The 24,421-nt window shown below is 49.9% G+C and overlaps 10 protein-coding genes, besides 1 other annotated feature; 5 read left to right on the top strand and 5 right to left on the bottom strand.

The window, feature by feature from the left end:
• Positions 1–1,426: 1,426 nt before the first annotated feature.
• FFUJ_09408 (uncharacterized protein) lies at positions 1,427–3,203 on the top strand (the record flags this gene model as incomplete). XM_023568693.1 has 2 exons in its annotated part: positions 1,427–2,216; positions 2,263–3,203. The coding sequence occupies 2 exons, from the start codon at positions 1,427–1,429 to the stop codon at positions 3,201–3,203; spliced, it is 1,731 nt and encodes a 576-aa protein (XP_023435849.1).
• Positions 3,204–5,224: 2,021 nt separating this feature from the next.
• Positions 5,225–5,296, top strand: a tRNA (tRNA-Arg).
• Positions 5,297–6,006: 710 nt separating this feature from the next.
• FFUJ_09409 (related to transcription factor IIIB) lies at positions 6,007–8,268 on the bottom strand (the record flags this gene model as incomplete). Its single annotated transcript, XM_023568692.1, has 1 exon — positions 6,007–8,268. One exon carries the CDS (start codon positions 8,266–8,268, stop codon positions 6,007–6,009), a length of 2,262 nt encoding a protein of 753 aa, XP_023435848.1.
• A 1,126-nt stretch (positions 8,269–9,394) lies between these two features.
• On the top strand, positions 9,395–10,082 carry FFUJ_09410 (uncharacterized protein; the record flags this gene model as incomplete). XM_023568691.1 has 2 exons in its annotated part: positions 9,395–9,473; positions 9,559–10,082. The coding sequence occupies 2 exons, from the start codon at positions 9,395–9,397 to the stop codon at positions 10,080–10,082; spliced, it is 603 nt and encodes a 200-aa protein (XP_023435847.1).
• A 1,144-nt stretch (positions 10,083–11,226) lies between these two features.
• FFUJ_09411 (uncharacterized protein) lies at positions 11,227–12,099 on the bottom strand (the record flags this gene model as incomplete). Its single annotated transcript, XM_023568690.1, has 1 exon — positions 11,227–12,099. The coding sequence occupies one exon, from the start codon at positions 12,097–12,099 to the stop codon at positions 11,227–11,229; it is 873 nt and encodes a 290-aa protein (XP_023435846.1).
• Positions 12,100–13,468: 1,369 nt separating this feature from the next.
• FFUJ_09412 (uncharacterized protein) lies at positions 13,469–14,709 on the bottom strand (the record flags this gene model as incomplete). XM_023568689.1 has 6 exons in its annotated part: positions 13,469–13,572; positions 13,620–13,797; positions 13,846–13,964; positions 14,012–14,321; positions 14,368–14,586; positions 14,644–14,709. 6 exons carry the CDS (start codon positions 14,707–14,709, stop codon positions 13,469–13,471), a joined length of 996 nt encoding a protein of 331 aa, XP_023435845.1.
• A 447-nt stretch (positions 14,710–15,156) lies between these two features.
• Positions 15,157–15,501, bottom strand: FFUJ_09413 (uncharacterized protein; the record flags this gene model as incomplete). XM_023568688.1 has 2 exons in its annotated part: positions 15,157–15,381; positions 15,430–15,501. 2 exons carry the CDS (start codon positions 15,499–15,501, stop codon positions 15,157–15,159), a joined length of 297 nt encoding a protein of 98 aa, XP_023435844.1.
• Positions 15,502–15,974: 473 nt separating this feature from the next.
• On the top strand, positions 15,975–16,589 carry FFUJ_09414 (probable signal peptidase (endopeptidase SP18); the record flags this gene model as incomplete). XM_023568687.1 has 3 exons in its annotated part: positions 15,975–16,055; positions 16,105–16,319; positions 16,367–16,589. 3 exons carry the CDS (start codon positions 15,975–15,977, stop codon positions 16,587–16,589), a joined length of 519 nt encoding a protein of 172 aa, XP_023435843.1.
• Positions 16,590–17,705: 1,116 nt separating this feature from the next.
• On the top strand, positions 17,706–18,658 carry FFUJ_09415 (uncharacterized protein; the record flags this gene model as incomplete). XM_023568686.1 has 2 exons in its annotated part: positions 17,706–18,056; positions 18,104–18,658. The coding sequence occupies 2 exons, from the start codon at positions 17,706–17,708 to the stop codon at positions 18,656–18,658; spliced, it is 906 nt and encodes a 301-aa protein (XP_023435842.1).
• Positions 18,659–18,872: 214 nt separating this feature from the next.
• Positions 18,873–21,243, bottom strand: FFUJ_09416 (related to hsp70 protein; the record flags this gene model as incomplete). XM_023568684.1 has 8 exons in its annotated part: positions 18,873–18,952; positions 19,061–19,228; positions 19,294–19,337; positions 19,658–19,785; positions 19,835–19,934; positions 19,993–20,254; positions 20,289–20,424; positions 20,476–21,243. 8 exons carry the CDS (start codon positions 21,241–21,243, stop codon positions 18,873–18,875), a joined length of 1,686 nt encoding a protein of 561 aa, XP_023435841.1.
• Positions 21,244–21,905: 662 nt separating this feature from the next.
• FFUJ_09417 (uncharacterized protein) lies at positions 21,906–23,721 on the top strand (the record flags this gene model as incomplete). XM_023568683.1 is given in 7 exon segments in its annotated part: positions 21,906–22,356; positions 22,369–22,442; positions 22,509–22,896; positions 22,989–23,228; positions 23,277–23,378; positions 23,420–23,587; positions 23,657–23,721. 7 exon segments carry the CDS (start codon positions 21,906–21,908, stop codon positions 23,719–23,721), a joined length of 1,488 nt encoding a protein of 495 aa, XP_023436227.1.
• Positions 23,722–24,421: the final 700 nt, after the last annotated feature.

Below are 24,421 nucleotides of genomic sequence, written 5' to 3'. Positions count from 1 at the left end.
GGGGTCTTTGATTTCTTGCTTGCGTATCCCGGCTCCAGCGTCTGTTCTGCCGTGCATGAAGCATGGGGTCTTGGGTCCAGTGTCCTCGAAAGATCATTGGAAATGAAACGATTGAGCTGTTCTCGTGACATCGCTGGGTTTGGGATATGGCTTTGGTGGCATGTTACGGAGTGAGATGCAGCCACTGAATGTGCTCTCTGTAGGTACTGTAAAGCCACATCACTTTCAACTGTCTGTCGTATTCCCAAGATTAGATTGCTCCGATATCCAATATCAATTTCTTGCATCTCTCCCTAGTCGAGTCCTACTGTACATTAGATTGATGCTCCACGCTCCCTGTCGTGCTTCCATTCTGGGGCCTGACTGGTCCCTTGATTATGATTTTTGTTCGCCTCACGGACCAGGGAGCCTGGGGTAAATGTTTGAAGTCAAGTCACTCATGATTCAACTTGGTCCCAGCTTTTGTTCTCAACTTTCGGTGACAGGCAAACATCTCAACTGCAGCACAACTGCAGCAAGCTCTATATAGCATACGTAGCATTAAAACAGCACAGAATTGGTCTCCTTGCAGTGTCTCACTCGACACATCAGCGCTTCTCCTCGTACAATTGTCTTCCTATCGTTGGGCTTCGTCTGAGGCTGCAAAAAGCGGTGACGGTATTGTCCCTCCTAAAATAGACTAGCACATAGGTACCTTCCCTCCCGCACTGCACGCTCCATCGACTCCACTTCTAACTCAATCATCAATCAACCCCCCGGCACTGCCTGCCTCGAGACACTTTGCCCAATCAGGATCGACCCCACTTAGAAGACGGAAAAAGTTTGGGATATTTCTCTCCTCCTCTCCCCCTCGCTTCTCTTCTTTCTCTATCACCAACCCCAAACCCAAACCACAAAAGACAACGAAGTCGACATTTTCCAGCATCACCCAGAGAATTACCCCTACCAAGAACAAAGTCGAGTAACCATGCCTTCGGCCGTCGCTGAGCTGTAAACGCCCACTGCGGGCCGTGGCTGTTTTCCCTGTCCCGGCTCGCAGTCCAGCAGTTCTCCGAGTTAACCAGTCAATACTTCTCTCTCGACTTTGATCTTTACAGGCTTTCCCGCTCCTGGAGCTGAACGCTCTACCGAGAGTCTGTCTCTGAAACCAACGATTCTGCAACTTGCCCGATAGTGAAGGGCCTTTGATACAGTTACTACCATTCTACTTTCCCGACCACCTCCCTACCTTTCTCTTTCTATTAAAGACGATTAAAACAACTTGAAGTTGTTCGAAAGCGTATACACGCATATATCTACTACAAAACAAGTCTTGCATTGCATTGCTAGAAAACATTGGATCTGAGCTTGATCCTCTACATCACTTTGAAGACAACTCAAACGATCATTACAACTAGTATACTAAACATCTTGAAGCATTTCCAAAATGTCTCGCAATCTCAAGCAAAAGTTTACCACCCCGGTCAAAAAGACCAAGACCGCCCAGCGCCGCCGCAGGGTCTCCGACACTCCTTCTGCTTCTTCCCTAGACCTCTCAGACGATGGCGGCTACTCTGCCGTAGAAGATATTAGCGACTCTTCAGACGACGATGAGGACGATGTCGCTGCGGCCGAGGAGGAGAACATCCTAGAAGAAACTCATGTTCCCCCCACCCCACCACAAGCTCCTCGGCCGCAACCGACTATTGAGGAGGATGACGAAGAAGAAGAGGAGGAGGAGGAAGTGGAGCAGGAAGATGATGAGCAAGAGGGCCTGGATATTGATGACGATGACGCTGCTAGCTGGGGAGGCATCGTTACGGACGATGAGGACCAGCCTGACGTCTACCAAGACGCCAATATCTTTGGTGAGGAGCCTTTAGAGCGCCACGTTCACTTTGACGTACCCTCCAGCGACTCTGACTCTACCGACACCGAGGATGAGATTCAGGGTTTCTTCCCTGATATCTTTGTTTCTCAAAACAACCTGGATCCTGCTTTCCGCCGTGAAATTGAGAATGATCCTAATGAGTCTTCTGACTCGGGATCTTTCTGGGATTTCAACAACCAATACGGCGAGCAAGATGATGACTCGGATGCCGAGGAAATTTTCCGACAAATTGACGATGACACCCCTATTGCCACTCCAATGGCCTCCCAGCCAGCCACTGCTGCCTCTACCCCTCAGCCCATTCCCTTTGGCTTTGAGGAATCCACCGAGCTGGATGGCTACGAGAGTAAGTTTGGCTATATGGGCGTCATTACTTGTACTAACATGCCCAGCTGATGGCGATACCACCGAGGAAGATGAACCCGAACCCATTGTCCGAAAGAAGACTCGACGACCTTCAAAGCCTATGAGCGACATTTCGGACTCTGACGCCGACAGCCCGGTCAAGGCCGAGCGTGGTCAACCCCGTTTGGGACGATACAACCTTGACCGTTCCGACAAGAAGCCAATTGCTGTCCTCAACCCCGTCACCGGAAAGATGATGATCTTTACTCCTCACCGGCGCCACCAACTCGACCTCTCACCCGAACAATTTAACTTTCCCTGGGGTACTGAGGGGCCCGAGTCACCTATCATGAGCAACTCCGCAAACCTAATGCTCAGCGCCATGTTCTCCTCCAACACCTTTGGTGACTTCTTCAATACGGCTCAGGTGATGGGACCTGCCGAGGCTTTCTTCCCCTTCCCCTCTGAACCCAACACCGCCGACGAGAGCTCAACCGCGCCTAGCTTGCAGGATGAGGAGGAGGAAGACGCTGAACTGAATCTGGACCTCAACGACTTTATCGCCTGGGAGGAAAATGACTCTTCTGGCGATGAAGAGGGTGACAACTGGGATCCCGCGTCCACGCCCGCGCGGCCCAGCACAGCTACCAGCGAGAAACAGGCACATGGTCACATCAATTCCGAGACTGTTGGAGCTTTCCGCCGTAACCAAATCAACCAGCAGCTCATTCTGAGCAACCAGGCTACCCAGGACTCTCTGGCATTCAGTGGTCCCTACAACTACACCGCACTCAAGGGTCTCAAATCGGACCGCTTCGACACAGCTGCCATCCCCCTAACACCCGCCCGTCGCCACAAGAGGCAGATGAGCGACGCCACACGCAGCCCCCTTGAGTCAATGTCTCAAAAACGCAAGGCCACCACCGAAGCTGGCAACGGCCACAAGAGGCACAGAAGCATCTCGGATGTGAACTATCTCCACATCTAGTGCAATGCACACCCACAAAAACGTACGAGGACGGCATAGCCTGCTGTCGCTATCCCTGGCCTCGACACCACTTTCTTTCAACAAATTTTCCTTGATTGATTCTCTTTGGGTTGAATGAAACCCTTGTCTACAGCGTGCTTACTCGCGCCCCCTCCCCCAAGGGACAGGGACGATGTTTTCTTTGGAGATGATACCCCAGCAGCTCCAGCCCGGTCGAAAAGCCGGGTGAGCGTATCGGAGGAATCAGCGACTTGCCTTGTTGTACTTGTAATGGTCAATCAGGTGGTCGGGCAGGTGTTTGCTCTGCGAGCGACCCTGCATGGGACAAACAAAAAGTCTAATGCCGCTAATGCTTTGATGTTCTTGATGTCGGATATGGGCAAAAAGTTATCAATTGTCTTTCGTTACTGGTGTTTTCGTCCATGGGTCTAGAGGTAGATAAAAGCCACGACCAAAATTTCATTCAGTGTTCTCAATACTTCGTAACTGCGCCGTTCTCTGTGATCTGCTGTGAATTGAAGCTGTCGTGCAAGACGGCCTCATTTTTTAGTGGGGCTGTCATTCGAGTCCTCCGGTTTGTCACGGCTCGCGACATCTCCTGTAGCTACGCGATGCGTACGACGTGATACAATGCCTATGGGATTTGCAACCGGTCGATTGCTGCCTGTTACTGCCAATACTTCTTGACACAATACCGTCTAAAGCCCAAACAATTCTCACGGCGCGCCGGGGCCTGCTCCTTGTGACGGGCGCAGTGATCATCAAGCGCCTTGGGCTTGTGGCATCAGTGACGATTTGGATGTTGTTTCACTCCAGAAGTCCTTGTTGCCATCATTCTGACTCACAACTTTGCGCAAGGTGAGAATTGTGGTATGGCAAGCCTGCGTCAATCGACGATTACATCCCTCCGGGAGGCAAGAGAACGTAGGACCTCGATCCGAAGTGATAAAAGCACGTAGGTAAATTAGCATAATCTTAGGGTACTTTTTGATGAGTTTATTTTGGCACCCGGTGTCAAATAACCTTACTTACCCTGCGCTTGCCAGCACCATGAGAGGTCTTGAGTTTACTGATGTTGACTCGTGGATGATCTCTGACTTTTTGGTGAGTCATTGTTCTTTCGTCAATTGACGCCCGCTCTTGAGACGTCACCAATGGCCTACGGACAATTTGCTCCAAGATGCTGCCTGAAGTCGGCTTATGATGAGTCGGCTTCGAAGGTCAATATTGCGTCTCTCCAATTCCAGTGTGGATGCTCTCTTGCGAGAGCACAATCAGCAGCAAAGGGGCTATCGTAAAGCCACCCATTGCCGCCGCCTCTCAGCGATGGCTTACTTTCTCTGGCGTTGGTGAAGCTGCCCTTCCTATGTCAAGCAGTGACCGATGACAATGTGAACGGCCTTACTATTCATGTAGTAGAATATTAGACGGTGCCAATTCGAGGACATCTTCTAGTAGCGCCGCTGATTTTGAGAGGCGCGAGTCAATCACTGTACCATCAATCATTCCGTAAAACAAATCCCATGTATCACCAAGATCCCTCTTTGAAAGGTGCGTCAATGCACCAAGCCGGCAGGCATTATTCCTCACGACGCCGCGCCCAGTACATGCCCAGCTTACTTATATGAAAATAGTTCCTTGTTTATGGTGGTCATGTGAATTTAAGAATTAAAGACTTCCTGCCTGCTCAGGCATCCAGGCTTGAGAGTTCGGAAGGGCTCAGCCTTACCGAGGGAGATGTGGGTCCACTCTCGGCCGACTTTGGTACGTACCGCCGGCCGCCGAACGACGACAGTTCAAAGCATCACAAAGCCCGCCACTCAAAGTAAAGTAAATATAGAGAAGGCAGATGTAATAGTCAGCTTTTCGCAAATTAACGTCACACAAGTCTTGAAAGTCGGGTGTGATAGCCTGAGCGTGGGGTTGGGCCTGCAAATCTTGGTTCAACACCAGACTCGATGTTGATGATAATTACATGATTATATTCGCAAATAACAACCAAAACGCTTAAAATAAAGTGGGGTGGACTGGCGCAATGGCAGCGCGTTGCTTTCCGGTGGCAAAGGCTCCAGGTTCGAGTCCTGGGTTCATCGAATCGAGTTCTTTTTGGTGGTGTGAAGCCTTTCGGCCGGGATCCCGGCATCACGACCGGCCGGAAGCCGCACCGGCTCGACTTTAGGGGTTGCAATGGTATTTTCCCTTTTTGAATAGATAGGTACAGCAACAAGAGAGAGCATTCTCTTTTGTTAAATTCTTCAGAGTCGTTCTGTGTTGGACTGACATCGAATGTGGAGATGCAAGTGAGACAGATCCATGTGGGGAAGATCGCCATGGTGTTGACGCCCCAAACTACTTACGGACATGCAGGTACGGATACACCCATCGATAGACATGCCCGATGTCAATTATCAACTATCAGTTCAAACTGGGTAGACTTCATGTATTATGAGTAATCCGAATAGCGTCAATCTCATGTGAGCGAGGGCGAATGAGATACTGGAACAGATCCTGGAGCGCCGCCACTTACACTTGCCAACCACGCCTCCATCTCATTCCCCGAAGGGCTCCACATTGAGCTGTGGCTTACATCTTCACGATGTGACTGTCCTAGAACTTGTAGAAGTTTAGGACGCCCAGCCCAAGATTGGACTAAACTCATCAAGAGAATATACCGAAGGGGACAAACAGAGTAAGACTTTTACAGATTTATTCCTCAATCGCTCATTTGCGTATGTGCTACAGCATCCTGTTATCTATATGGGTATCAATTACCATCCCAGCACTCAATCCCTTGTTAATCCTCTCAAGCATACTCCTCAAGACCATACTCAGCATCCATCTCCGGATCATCCTCATCATACCCGCCGCCAAACTCATCACCTCCACCACCAAACTCCTCACCATCGCCATAGTTCTGCGTCTCATCGTACTCCTCTTCCTCGAACTCTTCTTCCTCCTGTGGCGCTTCGGGTTCGTCGCCAGCAACGCTCTCATCGGCAGCTTCGCTCGCATCATCGCCGCCTTTTGTGCTTCCTGCGACACTGGTCTTGCGACTTGTGGCTTCTGATCCTGGACCTCCAAGGTTGGGCATATCGAAAATGTTGCGGATGGCGTCGTAATTGATCCTCTTGGACCAGGCGCGATCTTTGGCGACGTTGACGGCTGCCTCGGCGGCTGAGCTGGCGGGACTGGTCTGACCTTCACCCATTCTAGCTCGCTTACGCCGCTTTCGTGTTTGCTTCGGTCGTTCTGCCTCGACTTTCTTGCGGAACACCTTCTCCTGGTGCTTTCGTAGCCATTCCTTGTTCTGGTTCACCCAGATCATTTCCTTGATCTGAGCCTCCTCGGGCGACAGCAAACAATTGTTCACCTCGGGGTCGTCAGCGAACTCATCCTCTGTGACATCCGCCGACATGGAAACCTCTTTCTGGGGTCGTTGCTGTAGGGCCCAGACTGTGTGAATTCGTGCTCGCTGCTCGGCAGTTGTGTAGGCCATGGCGTGTTCGTATGTCAGCGGATCGTTAAAGATCTCCTCAATCACACCCTCTAGTTCTTGCTCATCCTGTTCCCATTCCTCATTGATAGGTAATTGCGGCTTGCTGCCTTTCCGTTGGCTGGTTTCTTGTGTCCCGTTCTCGGTAAGCTCCTCATCCATCGCGTCTCCAAACTCTTGTACCAAACCATCTAGGGTCTGAACATTCGTGTCTTCACCCTCGGCTTCTTCGTCCTCTGCGTTCTCGTTCAGCCTGTTGACCAGCGATGGATCTTTGGCGATTTTAGATGGTATAGGCGGAATAATGAAGCCGTCATCATCGCGGCGATATTCGACGACAGGCGCCTTCGAAAGATCAGCGCCGCCTTCTATTAACCGCGGATCAATCTTGTCGGCCAGGTTGTCATCTTCCTCCTCATTGTCGTCAGCATCAGCATCTGTCGGCCTCTTTCGCTTCTTATTCTTCGCTGCCAGCTGCTTCTTATATTCGGCTGACTGCCTGTAAAAGGAAGGTGGGTCGTGAGAGCTCTCCAAGAAATCCTGCTTCAAGAAATCCTCAACCGACATGCGACTGGACTCAGTGACCTTGAACTCTTGAAGACGGTTCTGAATTGTGTGGTTGGTGACTTTGACAATGTAGACAACCTCTCGCACAGTTCGTCGAAAGTTGTGCATACGTGCCGCCATGAGCAGACAAGCTCCACAGATGCCTGATGGTCGACGACCCATGACCATCCAATCTCGACTCATTCGCTTGACCAGACGAACAGCGTCCTCAGCAACTTTGGCCGTGTCTTGGTGAAACTCCATCTTTGTCGCAAATCGCCAGATAAGATCCTCCGGATACACTGGAATGAGACCGTCGTTGCCAATTGGCACCACCTCATTGAGCTTCTTGAAGATGCGACCCAGCTTGAAAACGTTGAGCTGCACCAAGTCCGCCAGGTCGATAAGCATAACCTTGCACGGTGGCTCTGCTCGACAGGCTGCGTACAGGCAGACAGCCGCGACGCTGGCCAATGTGCGACCTTGGATAAAGTTTGCGCTTGACGCCAACTTAAAGACTTGCGTTCCTGCAGTGACCAGACTGTCGCTGACGTTAAGCTGCTGCGCGTAACCCTGCATCAAGCCTTTTGCTTCCCTGATGCTCTTCTCTCGATCCTCAGATCCTCCGACTCTTCTGAACGCAGGACCCATGCTTCGCACACCAGCTTGATCAGCGCCAATGTAGGAACCATGTACAACAGCAGCACCCGAAGACGATTCTCCAAAGGTGACTTCTGCCACGATATTACTGTCATCCGAGATACGACCGCAAGTCTGACATGTCCCATCGACGACATTGGGTTTTGGACACGCTTTGTTCGGACATTGTGGACGATTCGGTTTCGCTAATGAAGCATTTCGATTTACAGCAGCAACTCGTAGGCTATTTGCATGGGCGGCTGCATTGGCGGCTCGTCGTTCTTCTCGCTCTCGCATCGCTCGGACGGGGTTGGGCTTTCCGAACCGTGGTTTCGCAGCCGGGCGCCCAGTAGGCCCTGATTTTGGTGGTGTAAGAAACGACGACATTGTGAAGATATTCGCAGTATTGTATAATTTAGTTGAAATGAATTGAAAGTCGTTTCGCTACTGATCTTCCTTCTCTCCCCCAGGCCGACAAACGGCCAGATCACTGAGGCTATAAGCACTCCAGTGCCGCGGCGTCGAAAGCGTCTGCTTGCGATAGCTCTCACAAAAAAAAAGATTATCGCGATAAGGGGAAAAGGTAGAGGGATGGACGTGGTGAGATACTGGTGAAGCGAAATCGCGAGTTTCGGTGTGGGCGGGGTTTTTTGGGTGGAAGAAATGAGTGTCTATGGTCGAGTGGGGAAGAGTTTTCACTCGCGTGAGCAAGCCCCTGCAATTCGACTGAGTCAGAGGGCCAAGGCAGTGACGGTTCGAACACCAGTGCGTGATGTTTTTGCAACAGCCTTCACGCCGGGCAGATGATAGTGAGTAGGGTATTTGATGATTGTTGCCGTTGTAGAGTCTTCAATCTTTGTTAATGTCTGTTTTTCTGATGAGGAGAAATGAAGGGAGATTTGCTGTTGCAGTCAGTTTGTGCAAGCAATCTTGTTGAAGCGGTTGGTGACGAGAGAGCCGAGGTTTATCCCCACAAACTCAAAGTTGGCGTGTACAGGGTAGGCACAGAGCATTTCATTGAGTTGACAATTCAGTGGCCTCTCGCTACATGTAATCTCTTTTTTATTATCATACCTTAGGTAGAATGGTTCTGAACATTCTACGCTAACTGGTTCATCTATTTACACACTCTCAGTTCATCCGGCCACAAATGTCCCCTTCCAAATAAGGTATCTCGGCATTCAGCTCATCTCCACCCATCATCACTTTACCCGCATCAAGCTCACGCCCTACAAGCAGTACCCTGCCACGCCAGAACCTTTTCAGAATTAACCGTAAAAGTGACAACCGGTTATTAATATTCACCTCCATTCTACCAACGAGATCCTGAGGCGGAGTTTCCGCTGCGTGTTTGCTCGGCTTAACCCGATTACGTCAGGTCTGCCCCGCGATTTCTGGTCAAAGGCATCGTTCAGAAGATCTATAAATACATCGACGTGTCCCTTGAATAATAACTTCGTCAAGATCCTAGAATTACTCTGTATTGTTTTTGTTCAAAGTATACTTAGCTATAATGGAGACTCCCTTCAAGTGGTCGGCACCGCCTGGTAGTGATATCTGGAAACAGCCTCCTTCTACTGACGTCTTCACTGGTGAGTCCATCTCAACCCCTCACACTCAACGCGCCCTCTCAATCACCCATCACGACTAGCCTCACTCACCTAACCCCCCCCCCAGCTCCCTTCACCACGCACTCCAAAAACCCTCTCAAGAAGTTCATCTCCGCAACTCTCACCTTCCGCACAAAATACATCCATCAGTACGACCAGGCCTGTCTTCTCCTAGTCTTCACAAACCCCAACTCCCCCACGCCCCGCAAGTGGATCAAGACTGGCATCGAGCTATACAATGATCACCCGCGCTATTCAACCGTGACATGCGATCAATGGGCAGATTGGAGCGTTGAGAAGGTCGGACCGGAAAATGAAGCTGGCGTGAGGAGCGGTGAGAAGTGTGTTACTGTAAAGGTGCAAAAGGTGCAGGATGCGCTGGGTCTTTGCATGTGGACGTACAGGATTGATGAGGATGGTGACAAGACGCCGTTGAGGCAGACGAATTGGGTTTATGGCGATAATGGTGGTGAGGGCTGGGATCTAGAGATCGCTGCTGCTGTCGCGCGACCTGATCCTAAGAAGGAGATCAAGGAGGATCTTGAGGTTACGTTTGAGAAGTTTGAGGTTGAGTGGGATGAAACCGCCTAACAATCACATTATCTTTTAAACATTACACCCTCGAACATTACATCACAGACATCACATGCAAAGGAACATCAATTGAGGTGGCCGAATGTCTCATTACCTCTACCCTGACGGTGCTTGCGCCAGGGAGGATCGTTCAACGATCCCAAGTTGTTAATAATCATCAAGATCGTAACTTCATTCTCATCGGCGTCTCGCCGGTCCCAAACAAAACCCATGCAGAAAGGATCTCCATTTCCCATCTCCTCCAGTAAACAAAACAGGAAAGCAGTAACAAAAGGACAGGTTCGAGGTATCAGTCTGTAGATGCGAACCAAAAGCAAAAGAGGGCCGACCCGGTACTAAAGAGGCGAGGCACACACGCAGTGTGTGAGGTTAAGATGTTATTAAAGCCTCTCGTCCCCAAGGTCGGCCCCTGCTGTGCAAAATCCGAGTAGGAGATGTTTGTATCCGTTTCGCGTTCTAAGCATGTTCAAAAGAGAAAACTCCTGCCATAAAACGTGAAAGCAAAAAGACAGCAACAAAACCAGGAGAGATCCTTTTTTTTCTGTGAAAAATTTCCAAGATGGTACAAATGCAAGCTTTTAGCCAATCTCAGGGCATTTGCTCGCGGGTGTAGAAAAGCAGTCAAGCATTCCACTTCCCAAAATGTCCCCAAACTCTGGTGTTGAACCAAAGACAACCTGGTCTTTTTTTGGTGGATAACAAAACGCCAGAGCAGAGTAGGGGAGAAACGTCCCAGTGTCCGGGTGTAAGTGGGTATCAAAGCAGAGTTGCAATGACAAGGCAGAAACGGAAACTCGCGATAAGTAAACTCACAATAAATGAGCAGAGGATGTGAAGGACGTCGTGTGCGTCTGATTAGATCCTCTCAGCTCGTGTATCATCAAAATTCGGTCGGCCAACCTCGCAGAAGGGGAGTGATGTAATAAAACAAGGCTCCTTAGGACTTCAATCTGATGACGGAGCATGAAAAGCAACCAAACGCCGACTTCCAACTGTTCCTGTAAGCATCACTTTTTTTTGTAGGTTTTTCTTTTTTCGCGGATTTGGCGGTGTTCCATTTCGCGCTTGTCCTCCAGCTATGATCAAACACACGGAGCATCCGGAGGCCTGAGTAGTGTGTGTTTGTGTTATCTTGAATCACTCAGACAGTCTTTGGCGTGCGAGCATTGCTCACGTCAATGACATCGTCTAGGTGATTGCACATGGCTACAAACAGGTCGAAGAAGAGCTTGCTGCCGCCCGCCTCCATCTCGGCCTGCATGGTCCCGCTGCGCTTAAAGGTCTTGCGGCAGCGGATGATCAGGGCGAGGTAATGAGCGCGCAGACGGCTGTCTGAGTCGGGTGTGTGAGCGTAGGCGTACTGAGCTGACCTTATAATGGTCCCGACATCGATGCCGGATTGCAGCCCCTGCTTGCGCAGGGCGAGACGCTTGAGCTCCTCGAGGCCATACTTGTCCGCGGCGCAGTAGACGACTGTGTCGCGGAGGATGGCCATATCGAGACTCGACAGGTAGATGGTGGCGTCAGACGCAGCGCCTGCGCGGCCACCTCCAGTTTCGGGGTTGGGTGATGTGTGAGGTGTACGGCCTTGGTCCTCGAGCTCCCAAGAGTTGCGCTGCTTGTTGTGGAGCAGACGTGGGTAGTAGTCACCCTTGTAGAGATATTCGAGGACGGCGGAGAACACCTCGGGTTCTTCGTCGGGGATGGAGATCCTCTTGCTCTGTGCCTCGAAGCAACTTCCGCGTAATGCGGCCTCAAAGAAAGGCGACTGGCGGAGTACATCCTCATGTGCTGCAAAGAGCCGGCCATCTTGACCAACAGTCAGAGTGACGATGGGCGAGGGTGAAGGCGCGGCGGGTGCTGGAGCAGGCTTCTGGGGAATGGCGTCCTGCTCGTTGAGCGATCTTTGCAGCTTCGACATTTTCGTGTGATCCCGGTGGGAGCCCGATCTCTTGAGTCTCGCAGTCTTGTCGACGCGGTTGGGGTCTTGCGACCTAAACGAGCGTTTGAACATGGCTACGGTGGTTATGGGAGTAAACCGGTAAATAAAGAACGGACTCGTAACGGGGATTTCGACTCGGACAGGATATTGTAGGGAGATAACGACTCCCAACTTTGTGTATCGATCGATCGGCTTGGCTAGAGAGTGACGAAAAGAGCGAAGAGATAGAGAGCAAAAGGAAAGAAGAAAAGAGCGACGCACAACAGAAAAGATTGACAAATGGGCCCGGGCGGAGAAATATGTCCTTCAAGACAAGACGATATCCTCTTGGTGAAACTTTGCGACCCTTTTTTGGTTGTGTGTGGGGGGGAGGAAGAGAGAAGAAAGTCGGGGGTATGGGGGTTAGGCCTGTATTTATACCGATGGTGTCTCACGCCGCGGGGTTCAAGAGTGAGCATGAGGCAGCCAGCGACTCTACTCCATAACTTATAGCCTCTGCAATGCAACCCGACGTCCATTGTTGGGTTTTTTTAATGGGTGGAATTAATAATCTGATTTCAAAGCACTTGTGATATTGAAGCCCGAGTCTATCTTGCATTGATCTCGTTGTCGAGGCTGCAATGTCAGGCTCAAATATGAGTCTCTGCCAACACTCACTTCACGTTTATTATCTCAACCAAAGACCCCTGCAACTTGTAAAAGCTCAAAACAAGTCAATGCCCAACTCAGCTCACCGTCATCTTTGAACTTCCCCGGCTTTTCTTCCTAGTCGTTATGTACTTGCACCGCCGCGATCAAACAAGGCTCGTTTCGTGTCAACGCCAATCAATTCATCCGTGTTATCGCCACTCCAACCTCTCGATGTGACCGTGCAATGTCACTCAGTAAAATGCCCCGTCGTGGTCCTGGTGGTGCCTCACCAACTCATTCCTCCGGTACCCAATCGACGGTCTGTGTGAAGACGCTACGAAGCCCTGCCATCTGTGCCAGTAGATCTTTGCGTGTGATTGGTGAATATCCTACAACGGGGCTGGTTGATTTGCGTCCAAGGTGGTGTCGCTAAGTCCTTGTCGCACGTAGCTTCACGACGCCGCAATGTTACAGGTGCATCTCGCACGCTTCACAACCAAGACATTTATAAACCCCGACTGTCGGTTACGGGCATTGCACCGTGTCTTTCAACTCGAATGAGCCAACTCATGGGAGTTACTTCGGCGAAATATCGTCACAGGCCGTTGCTCAGCGTTTTACGACCGTCTTGATGGTGCGAAATTGAGTCAATTTTAGGTTTCTGAGGTTAACCAGACGTCTCGAGTAATCCTACCCCCTCCAGGTGTATCAATCTATATCACAGCAAGTCACTCAATGGGCAGACTTCCCCAATCCATCATTACCACCAAACAAATTCTAGCACCCATTACCATTCCCAGTTCGCACCCCTTCAGGAATCAAGGGCTGCTTGGGCAGCAGCGATTGCGCGAGCCTCAGAATTTGATCGTGTGACGCTCTCCCGGGAAGCGATAAGACCCTGCATGAGTATGTACACTGCGGTAATCAGCATTTACACCTTACAGGTCAGAGGGACAACTCACTGATGGGCATCAAGAACACGAAGCCAATGGAGTAAAGAGTAATCGCTTCATCCGACCCAACTTCGTTCTTGTCAAGCCAGAAAAATGGATAGTACTTGGTGACGAGGTGACCAAAGGCCGCCCAACCCAGGTAAGCTGTGGCGGAGAACATGATGCCGATGAGGTGGATTCCGACAGTCTGGTGATATGGTCAGCAAGCTGCTATCACGACTGAACACCAACCTACCCATGGACGTCGAATGCTGTTGAGAACAAGGATCTCAAACACCATCACCGAAGAACCGAACGCGTACAAGGACAAGATGATGAAGGCACGGAACCATCCCTCGCCAAAGATGTCGGTGACTATTTATGGTCAGTTGAATAACTTGCAATACGAAGATTTCTCTTACATGGAGCAGCAGGCGTCTGTTCGGCATATGGAGCCCAGACGCGCGAAGCGGTGCCGTTGGGAGGTTGAGGCTCTGGTTGAGGTTCGCCGCTGGCATCGTCACTCTTGTGCTGGCGTGTGATGAAGAAGTAGATGGTCGAATTGGCAAAAGCGAAAACAGCAGTGATGGTGTAGAAGAGTGTGAAGTAGAACTGCTTGCGGAGGCTACCCATGTGTTTGGGGAGCGACATTCTTCGGATAAGCCATCCTTCCAAGCCCCCCATGTGCCGATCATGGTGGTGGGGATAGTACAGGTGGGTGAATGTCCAAGACTAGAGAAGTCAGTAACAGCGGAGGCAATCCTCAGGCGAAACTCACGAAGGTCTTGAGCTGGTACAGAAAGACAAAGAACAAACTGATATTGGCAAAGTCAAAGACGATACGCCAATCGGAGAATTCGCTCTTTTCGTGGATCTCGTAATTGAGGACGAGGATCACCACGGCTGTGACAAGCGACAAAACAATTCCACGCAAGATAACGAGTACATTCTGCGGAATGAATGACCACGGGGAGTGAGATGCTCGAAGGAAGGCAGGCTATAAGTTCATCATGTCAGCAAAAAGATTACCCAAAGCATCGTGGAGATGACTTACATGATCCTGCATCACGTTGGGGCTGGGGAGGCCATCGGCGTTCTGGAGGAGAGGTGCTGAGTCCATCGCGAAGACTCAGCAGAAACGGCAAAGAAGGTGAGGAGGGTGCAGATCGATGATCTAAATGATGTGGTGAAATAAACGATTGCAGTAAGGTGTTGCTGGAGCGAGGAGCCGATGAAGCCAAGAAATGTAGGGGATCAGGCGTCGAAGAGGCGATGCTGAACGAGACAAAGATACGCGATGATGAAGCTGGGAAGAAGAGAGACGAGAGGACGAAGCCATCGTGGCAGGTAAGTGTCGGCCAACAGCTGAAGAAAGAAGGCGCTGTGATGTTGGTAGTCACAACTGGAAAGCGCACGAGAGGCGATGCTAAAAGGAAGGAGGCAAGAGAGTGGCCCTCACGTTTTGGAACCCTAAATTTATGAAGAGTTCAGTATTATGAGCCGAGTCAATCAGCTCGACTTATCGCAATGCTAGTTCTATCGTACACTCATCAATAATACAGCGCATTTATTCCTGCTTGTGTGCTGCGCTATCATGCCCTTCTCGCTCCATACCCTGGCAGCCGGTAAGTCTACCCGCGACCTCTTCGACCTTTCCATAACCCTTCTCGTGGTTGGGGTCGTTCTGCGCTCGAAGCTCGCCAGCCTTCTTCATATCGGCAAGACCTGCTGCCTTGTCTTGTTCACCAGAGGCCTTCCATGGTTGAGAGCCGGTAATGGCGCCAATGGTAGCCTGGAAGGTGTGAGTGAGATGTCTCAGGGGAGATTGAGAAGGACTTACCTCTGCGGCTCCCTTGACGTATTGGGCGTGGCTGCCGATGAGACCGGGCTGCTGGTTGTTGTTGTCGGCCATTTTGAGTGTAGTGGTTGATGTAAGTGCAGGTGCTTGGGTTGGTTCTGGTGAGGATCAAAATGTTTGGATCAGTAGAATTTGGAGATTATGAAGAAGAATGTAAACACAAAGAACAAGACTAGCAGACGACCATTTTAAATACCAAGCTCCCTACTCGCCTGCGAACGCCTATGACATCGATCTCATGCTTCACATGTAGTCATGACATCACCTTCTTTCGAGCATGACACTCCCCGCGTTAGACCATTTATAGCGTCAAGGTCCCTGAAATTATGGGGACCATCTTGATCTAGCACCGCCACAAATCACCAGCCTCAAAACGCCCCAGCTGTTCCAGGCCTGGTGGCCCGTGCTCCTCGAGCTCCCATGAGCCAGATGTCCATTTCGCTCCAGCACGAAAGTTGCATCGTGGAGTTGTCAAGCTCTACAACAACCTCCCCTTACCCCACGAAACCGATATACAATCCCTCACCATGCTGTCGGCTCTCGGAAACCCGCGGCAAGCTGCTGCGCAGCTCATGAACTTTGCGCTCATCCTCTCTACGGCCTTCATGGTGCGAACGTGTCTTGTTCAGCTCCCGGACGAAATCTAACCAGTCGCAGATGTGGAAAGGCCTCTCCGTTATCAGCGACTCACCGTCCCCGATCGTCGTCGTTCTATCTGGCTCCATGGAGCCTGCCTTCCAGCGAGGCGACCTTCTCTTCCTCTGGAACCGAAACCTGCTACAGGAGACCGAAATTGGCGAGGTTGTCGTTTACAACGTCAAGGACAAGGACATTCCTATCGTGCACCGAGTTGTACGCAAGTTTGGCAAGGGGTACGTTGTTTGTGCAAGAGTTGTGGGCAATGGCTAATGATGTACAGTGATGCCGCTCAGCTTCTCACCAAGGGTGACAACAACCTTTCGGACGATACCGAGCTCTACGCCAAGAACCAGGACTACCTCGTACGAAGTGACATTATTGGAAGCGTTGTGGGATACATGCCATTCGTCGGTTACGTGACGATTCTTCTATCGGAATACCCTTGGCTAAAGACAGTGATGTTGGGATTTATGGGTCTTATGGTGGTTCTACAGCGAGAATAAATGGTGTACGTAGTATGCGACGGGAAGATCTTGAATGTTATATATTCAAAACAAGCGCTTGCATTGTCATCGAAGTAGCGCCAAGAGACGATTCGATTGATACCCATTGCATCAATTTCACGAGCATATCGGTGATTTCCCGACAGAGACGAAGGATCTCAATGGACGTTTTGGTGCCAAGGCGGCAGAAGCGATGTAACAATGTCACAACATCCGTTCGCCGTCTTGGCCAGGCACTTGACCAAAGGCTAGGCATTAGTTCAGTTTGACTGACTCATTGAAAGGGACACACTACGAGTAGTACAATAGCCCTACTCCGTAAAGAATTGGCATTCAGGTTCGGCGATTTCCTCATGCTGCCCCCTAGTAGGTCTAATCTTAGCTGCAACTAGACCCATACCCAAAGCGGCTAACCTTGAGATTCTTAACGGCGGCCGCCAAGGATGAAAGGAAAATTTCGCTTTGTTTCTGTTAGTCGTTTATGAAAGATGTTGGTTTCTATTCCCGACAATTCGTGCTTTTGCCAGCATCATGATCCCACCTCGGTCATGGATGCTTTATGTTTTATGCAGCCTCAAATGAAGGACCTGAACAAATATAGAGCCGACCCAACCCAACCGTGGCTCTAGCAGATTCCGCTCCGGAACCAGAAGAGGCAGCCTTGGTACTATTTGGCTCTTGAAATCCCCATTCCGTAGGGCACTCGAACAAATCGCCATTCCCGTAACCGACAAGCCCCTTAGATCACCACGCATGGATCATCACCTCCACTCATCGCGCTACTGCTTGCAGGAAGGCCAATGGAACAAGGGACTAACACGATTTTACTCCTTGCAAGGCCCAGGGGCTTTGATCCAACGCCTCAATCTCGAATGATGGCCTGGGGGTTTCACAGCTGGAAGCGAGCTAATCGTTCTGTTTTCCTTTAAATAATAAACTCTGTCTTGCCCGCCTTTTCGCACAAGGCTTCTTCTTTTTCGTTTCGCTTCGTTTCTGGCCATTCATTCGTTCACTTTTTACACTCGCTATCGCTGTGCGCTATCTTTATTCCCGGGGCTCAAACACGCCGCGTCCTTTCGTTCCATTTTATATATTAAATCCGTCGTATATCGCACAATGGCGCCCGAATCCTCTACACAAACGGATCCTGCGCCAGCAGCTTCTCCTGCTGTCCCTCCCACCGCGCAACATGCCCCTCAGACGTACGCTCAGCAGCAACAGCAACAGCAGCAACCCGGCTTCCAGCAAGACCCTCGCAGTTATGGACCCCCTTACGCGCCGTACCCGCAACAGCCTGCTCAGCAGCAGTGGACGCCCCCTCGAGTCGCCGAGTCTAAGGCCTGGATGATCACCAAGCTCACACTCCACGGGATCGATATCGTTTGCTGTATTGTTGGACTCGGTCTTACGGGCGCGCTCAGAAGTACTGAAACACTGGGTCTGGTCGCGCTCGGTGCTTGCCCACTTGTACGGTTCTCCAAATCCCTTTATTAGCATGTACTGACAGTCCCTAGTTCGTCGTAGCAATGATCTGGGACATCGCCGAATTGGCCACTCGTTTCGGTCGCAAATGGAAGGCCGGCATTCACCCTGGCGCCCACGTCGCAATCTCCCTCTTCATTTGGCTTGGTGCTGCTATCGTCGGCGGTCTCGAGAGCACTTTCAGCGCATACTATAATGAGTTCGACTACCTCGACGAAGATTGCGAATACAATTCTACACAAGGACGTTACATTTGCACAAGCAGCGACAAAGTTGGCAGCAAACGCACGCTCTTCATTGCACTGTCGGTGTTTACCTGCCTCGTCTGGCTCTGGCACTTCATCCTGTTCGTCGGTGCCTGTATCGATACCCAGAAGCGAAACGCCGCAATGAGACGACCTGTTACAATGGTGTTCGGAGGACCGGCTTACTGGGGCCCCGGAGCGCAAGGCTTCCAGCAGGTGCCTCAGTATTACGGACCTCCTCAAGGGCAGGGTATCCCCATGCAGAACTGGGCACCACCGCAAATGGGAAATGGCAAGGAACCTATGGCAGCAACTCAGCCCGCAGCTGAGCGTTACGCTTGAGAGGCAGGGTTTTGTCAAATCGGAGACTAATATGAAGAATAATGTAAAATACCTGCGAAAAATGATGCAAAGACAAAAGAAAAAAGACAAAAGACTCCTTCTTCCCCTAAAGTATCCTGAAGTCTTCCAGACCTCCCCACCCCATAAGAGGATCGAAGCTGTCAAATCCTGTGCTTCCTAATACGCTCGTTTGTTTACCTGGACGAGGACGCGATCAATTGGCCCCTGGTGCGAATCCCGGTGCGATTTCCACCCTCATTGCCCCAATCTCCTGCCCCTCGAAAGCTTGAACATCTATTAATCATAGATGATTAGTGTCTGAAAGGTGGGGTACCAAGTCTGCGCATCTAGGCGCGGACGGCCGCTTGAAAGCTGGACGGTGTAACCAAAGGCAAGACTCACGTTTCATGTTTAAGCCGTCGATAGTCAACACCAACTCATAAGGGAACTTCCAGTACAAATTTCTACCATCATCGCAACTAGGGCCCTGGGCCCCCTCATTCTTGACCAGGAAGTGCGGGTGTAGTAGATGTGCCACATCTGTCTTGAGGGTCCCTATTCTCTGAGCGTCTAAGATGAAATGTCAGTGTTGGTTGATAGAGGCGGGCTGGCTGGCTCATGTCTCAGGGCAATACCTTTGTTATGCTCGTGTAGATAACTGTGGTGGGATATCTTGACCCTAGTCGTATTTGTCAGTGACCAATCTTTCTGTGATACAAACATCAAGGGCTTGCTTTCTTCGAAAGCCATTGTATAGCTTCTACATAGTCTTTCTGTTTGTTTTGGAGACCCTCGATTCTCAGTTGTCCTGCATGCATCAAATCTTCGAAGGGTTCATCGCAGCGTATGCCATAACTAGATGTTGCAACTCTAGTGGGGCCGTAGAGCTGGTTCAGAGCTCTTGAAACACCCCCCGAGGAAAAGGCATCAACTGCTGTGATTCCGTCTTCATCATGAGTTTCTGATTATTAGGTAGGGGGGTTGGGGGGTAGATCTGACCGCTCATGCTCGTCGGCGACATATAGCTGAGCATTGGAATCGTGGGCAGCGTCGAAGTTTGCCAGCGCCTCATGGAGATGACTTCGTAAAGGGGCTGATTCCCCAAAGCCGCCAACCAAGACGACTTTCTAATTCCTCTTAGTCAAGCCACTTCCAGTAAGCATTAGAGTTACTCACGCCGGTCTTCAGGCCAAGCTGTGCTATGGCATGGAGCTGCTTCGTCATAAGCATAGACACCTCTTCACATACATGTTGGTAGATGTTGTTCAAGGTTCCACTATCACCAGGTTCAAATCAAACTCATACGATGACTGGACTGGCGGCAAGGTACTTACGCTTGGATTGTCAATCGATTAGTACAAGGTCGTTGACTGCCAGGGTTGGACCGAAGCCCGAGGACCTCAAGTTGGTAATCTTGGTTGTTCTGAGAGACAACCCAAACGGGCTTGACATGATGCTCAAAGTCATGAATTGCCAATTTGTACATGTGGCCTTCTAAGGTTGCGCCGCCCTCGTTCAAATAGTCGTGGTCTGCAAGCAGATTCTCGAGGAGTCTCCGGAACGCATCGTTCAGTGCATTGGAGCCACATGTATTACCTAGAGAAAATATCTCAGTAGCCAGAACACCCACCAACATGTATAGGCGACTTAACACTATGATGCACCAGTTGTCTCTCGAGTCGAAGAGGCAAACTGCGCGTGACAGTATAAGTCAAGGCATCGCAAGTGCCTCCGCCTGCGTCAAGAATCGTGAAAACGTCTCCGTCCTATAACTGGTTAGTTTGGTGACATTATTTCAAAGTCAAGAATTCGTTTACGCCAACTATCAAACGATTAGAGAGTAGCCACGTAGCTGCAGCTTCTGGCTCTGTTATCATAAACACTTGAGTGACACAGTCGTTACCGAAGTCAACACCCAGGAAATTGACACGCCTTGCAGCAATAGCAACACAGGCTTGGATACCTCGGAGTGCCTTTTGCCTCCAAATCACTGGGACACAAATCACCAACTCTGTAGAAGTAATATTGGTGCTCCCTGTAATCTCAGTCTTGGCGTGACTGAGCAAGTTTGTTAGGTAGTCAATGGTTACCAAGAGCACCATGTCGTGAATAGAGATCTCCCTTGAGCATGAATGATTCTGGGACAGTCTGCGGAGAGTTTTGACGAGATGGCGGTTCTGAACCTCGTGACTTTCTGATTGATTCATAAGGTTCTTAAACCCATACAGCAGAGAGCATGTCTTGTCCGAATGTGACATGACCTTTGTCATATAATGCTGCACTTGGAATCCCAATTGTACTCGGTCATTCTCCGGAAGACTAGTACCTGGTGGTTCGCTCCTTAGCTCATCGAGAGTTTGAAAAACCCAGTCGTTGGGGTATCGCATCAGTGTCGGGACTTCCAAGCACATCGAATTCCCTCTTCGCATTGAGATCTCATATCGGTAATTCTGAACTGCCCTGACGGTCAGATGAGGGCTTTCTGGGCGGACTCCTTCAGGCAGAAAAGCGTAAGAGACTGAAGAATTTGTCTCGCCGAAGTCAATAGCAACGACAAGCTTACTTGGGGTCTGAAAAGAAGGCATTGCGGTGGTGTGTGATCAGAGGGAAATGTTTTAGAGAAAGGAAGGAAGGAAGGAAGGAAGGAAGGAAGAAAGGAAGAATATTCAAAGATAAGCATGGAGAATACGTATGTCGCAGCGATGGCTGCCTTATTCTGTTTGGGACGAGGGAGCAAATGCTGGTTGAGGTACTGTCGTACAGTTTGCGCATTGATAATTCACCGGAATCCAAACAAGTAAAAACAACCTGTGACATGGCTTGCGCTATCATTTGTCTGTAAAGAAAAACTATTATCAATTTTGTGAATTTATGCACCTGATATAAACTAAGTAACTTGTTCCATATACCGATAAGACACCCGAAGGGTACATGCTGTCTCAACTTTACATCTTTGCATAATCTAATTTGCTTTGTTGTCAAAGTTTTTCGTGCCTGGTCAATTAATTCACCGATTGCTCTTCTAGCGTGGTTGCAGTATATAAGTACTAAGTAGTATGCAGATATCCGAAGAGTCCACGACGTGGTGCCCAAGGTACCAAACAAAGAAACGCCACTCGCATTCATCAAACAAAGGAACCAACAACTCTTGTTTGTCAACAAATCCCAAGAAATAGTCACAGGACTCATTCCAAACGTCACCTTTGCAACTTCACAACTTCACAGCCAACTGCATAGACTCATCACGATGGATCCAAATACCCCACGCAGTCCGAAAAGAGCCAGCGAGGGCCCGTACAGGTTGAGAAAAAGGATCAAGGCAGTCCAATACGCAGATAATCCCGCAAGGAAGGAATCCAACAAGAAGCGCGTGCCTGGTGTAAGGCAACAAAGGCAGCAGATAATTTGGGAACATGACGAGACCTGCCAGCTTTTAGCTCACCTCCAATGGAGCTTCAACAACGGCGTTGATTTCTGGACTACCGCATTTCCCAAGTTCCAAGACACTGTCCAACAAGCCTTCACCAATGACCAGGCGAAGAAGCAGCTGCAGCATATATCGAGCCAGCACGGCCAGATGGAAGGCGATGATGATTATCCCAACTTGCTTGAATCCGGCCTCGATTCGTTGAACCTACCAGAGGACATCTCCAGGAACGTTGATCAGTTCTTAAACCGTATACCTGACATTAGTGCCGGTTAGTCTGTAGACGACACGCGTGCGAAATGCTGCCTCAAGAGGCTCTTAGTGACTTTCTTGGTCTCTCCAAAGAAATTGAAAGATGTGAGTACGACCACAAGTCAATAATGCCACTCATCTCTCATCTCGTGCTGGAACATCCGGTTATAGATATTGCCGAACGAAGAAGGGGCCAAAACCACGGGCCTGGTTGATCAAGGCTCCTCCGTAGACCCCGATCAACTAAAAGCAGAGCAACAGCCATCCCAAGCTTCATCGCCCCTCGGCTCGACAAACCAACTTGTCGGAAACTCATCCGCAAAGAGGGGTGAAGCATCCGTCGAGAGAGGCTTCGTCGATTATCTACCACCTAATAGAAGAGAAATGGTGGAAATAGAAACCCGGCTGATTGCGTCGTTGATCGAAACTGAGCGGCTCAAGAGAGAAGTGGCGCAATATTACCAACCCAACGCCCGCGTGCTGCTCACACTCCAGCAATATATGGAAAGTTCGCACCTGAGGGTCCGACGTAATAGAATCTTTAACGCCAACAGTCCAGGTATGAGCTCGAAGGAAATCTCAAGAACGTACATATGTCTGTAAGGCAGATGCGAGATACCTGTGCCCAGGTATGCCGACATAACTCGGAAGCACCGGACGAACAAGCCTCGCGTAGCGATCTCGTCGAGTCCTGGGCTCTTAATATCTTTAAGCGAAACCTAAAAGATTGCATTTCTCAAGTCAGAGAGTCCAAGATTTCGAAAGACAACTTGCTCCTGGGACTAGTAGGTTCAGCAGTTATCGAAATGATATTCGAGCCAGCTTTCCCAGCATTCATTCAAGCGCCCAACCCCGTGGCCGAAGCATATCGGGAGCTCATTCTCGATATCTGTAAGTAGTTGTAGCATTGATGAAGACCATGGCTAATTCATGATGCAGCGGGTCCCAATGAGCTTCATGAAGCAGACAGTAATGTTCTACCACAACTCCTCAAACAGCATCAGCCCGAAATCATTAAAAGAAAGGTTTATGAACTGGATCGTATCCTCCACAAAACTTGGAATTCTTCTGCGTGTCTCCAGATGGCGAAAATGGAAACAAGGAAGAGGCGCCGAGGCAAAATGACGTTTTCAGTTTATTTCTCATATGGGCGCTGCAGTTCAAGATCGACCTCATATCAACAACCACGCGGCTAAAGTTCTTCTACTATAAGACAGACGAAGTCTTCGACGATACACGTATGGAGCGGTGTATGTTTTCGGACCGTGAAAACAATACCATCAAAGCCTGCTTGTTCCCTCTTCTCTTATACGCACCAGCCGGAGAGGAATCGCAAACTTCAAAAGACTACGTGCTCGAGCACAATACCAATTACAGCATATAATTCACAAGAATATTCGAGGGAAGCCATCTCGATCTGGAATTGGCGGCAAAGGCAATCGTGCTGACGTAGGGCTGGGTTGGGAGGAGAACAATGCAGAGGGTCCGACGGGAAGATTTTCGCATATTGGATGAAATTTGTAAACACTATTTTCTTTATTTATCGTCATGTTGAACCGAGATATTTCCAGTAAATGAATATAGCTATCCGAGCCCAAGGTCAGATGTTTCACCGAGCATACTCTCTCGTGAAGGTCTCATAGTAACTAGGACCGTGGTGATAGAACAAGTTGCTGTGTTTCTTTAAAGAATATCTTGCCTGCCCCGATACCCTAATGCTGAGTTGTTGTCCGACTGTACGTTAGCCACAACCGTACCGTGATCAGGTGTTGAAGATGTGAAACAAATCAAGACTGGTCAAGATGAGAACCAGTGGACCGACGCGACAGCAAGTTCACAGTGGGGGAAGATCAAAGTGGTTTGCATCGTTTGGCACGTCAACAAAATCACGCCTTATCTCTCGCCCGGTCTTGCGCTGGAACTCGACTATAGAGGATGAGACTTTCTGCTGGAGCAAGATGGGCGCCGAGACGATGCGAGGAAACAAACTTAAGATCAAGTCACACATCGAACTGGGAGTTTCTGCAGAAAGGGAGTATCGAGTTCTCATTCATCACCTGTATTTGCAGCCTAAGGCTTAACCT

This window comes from Fusarium fujikuroi, chromosome FFUJ_chr09 (genome assembly GCF_900079805.1).
Source record: "Fusarium fujikuroi IMI 58289 draft genome, chromosome FFUJ_chr09".
NCBI classification, from domain to species: domain Eukaryota; kingdom Fungi; phylum Ascomycota; class Sordariomycetes; order Hypocreales; family Nectriaceae; genus Fusarium; species Fusarium fujikuroi.
Note: the sequence above shows the minus strand (reverse complement) of the source record. Positions and strands in the feature narration are given on the sequence as shown.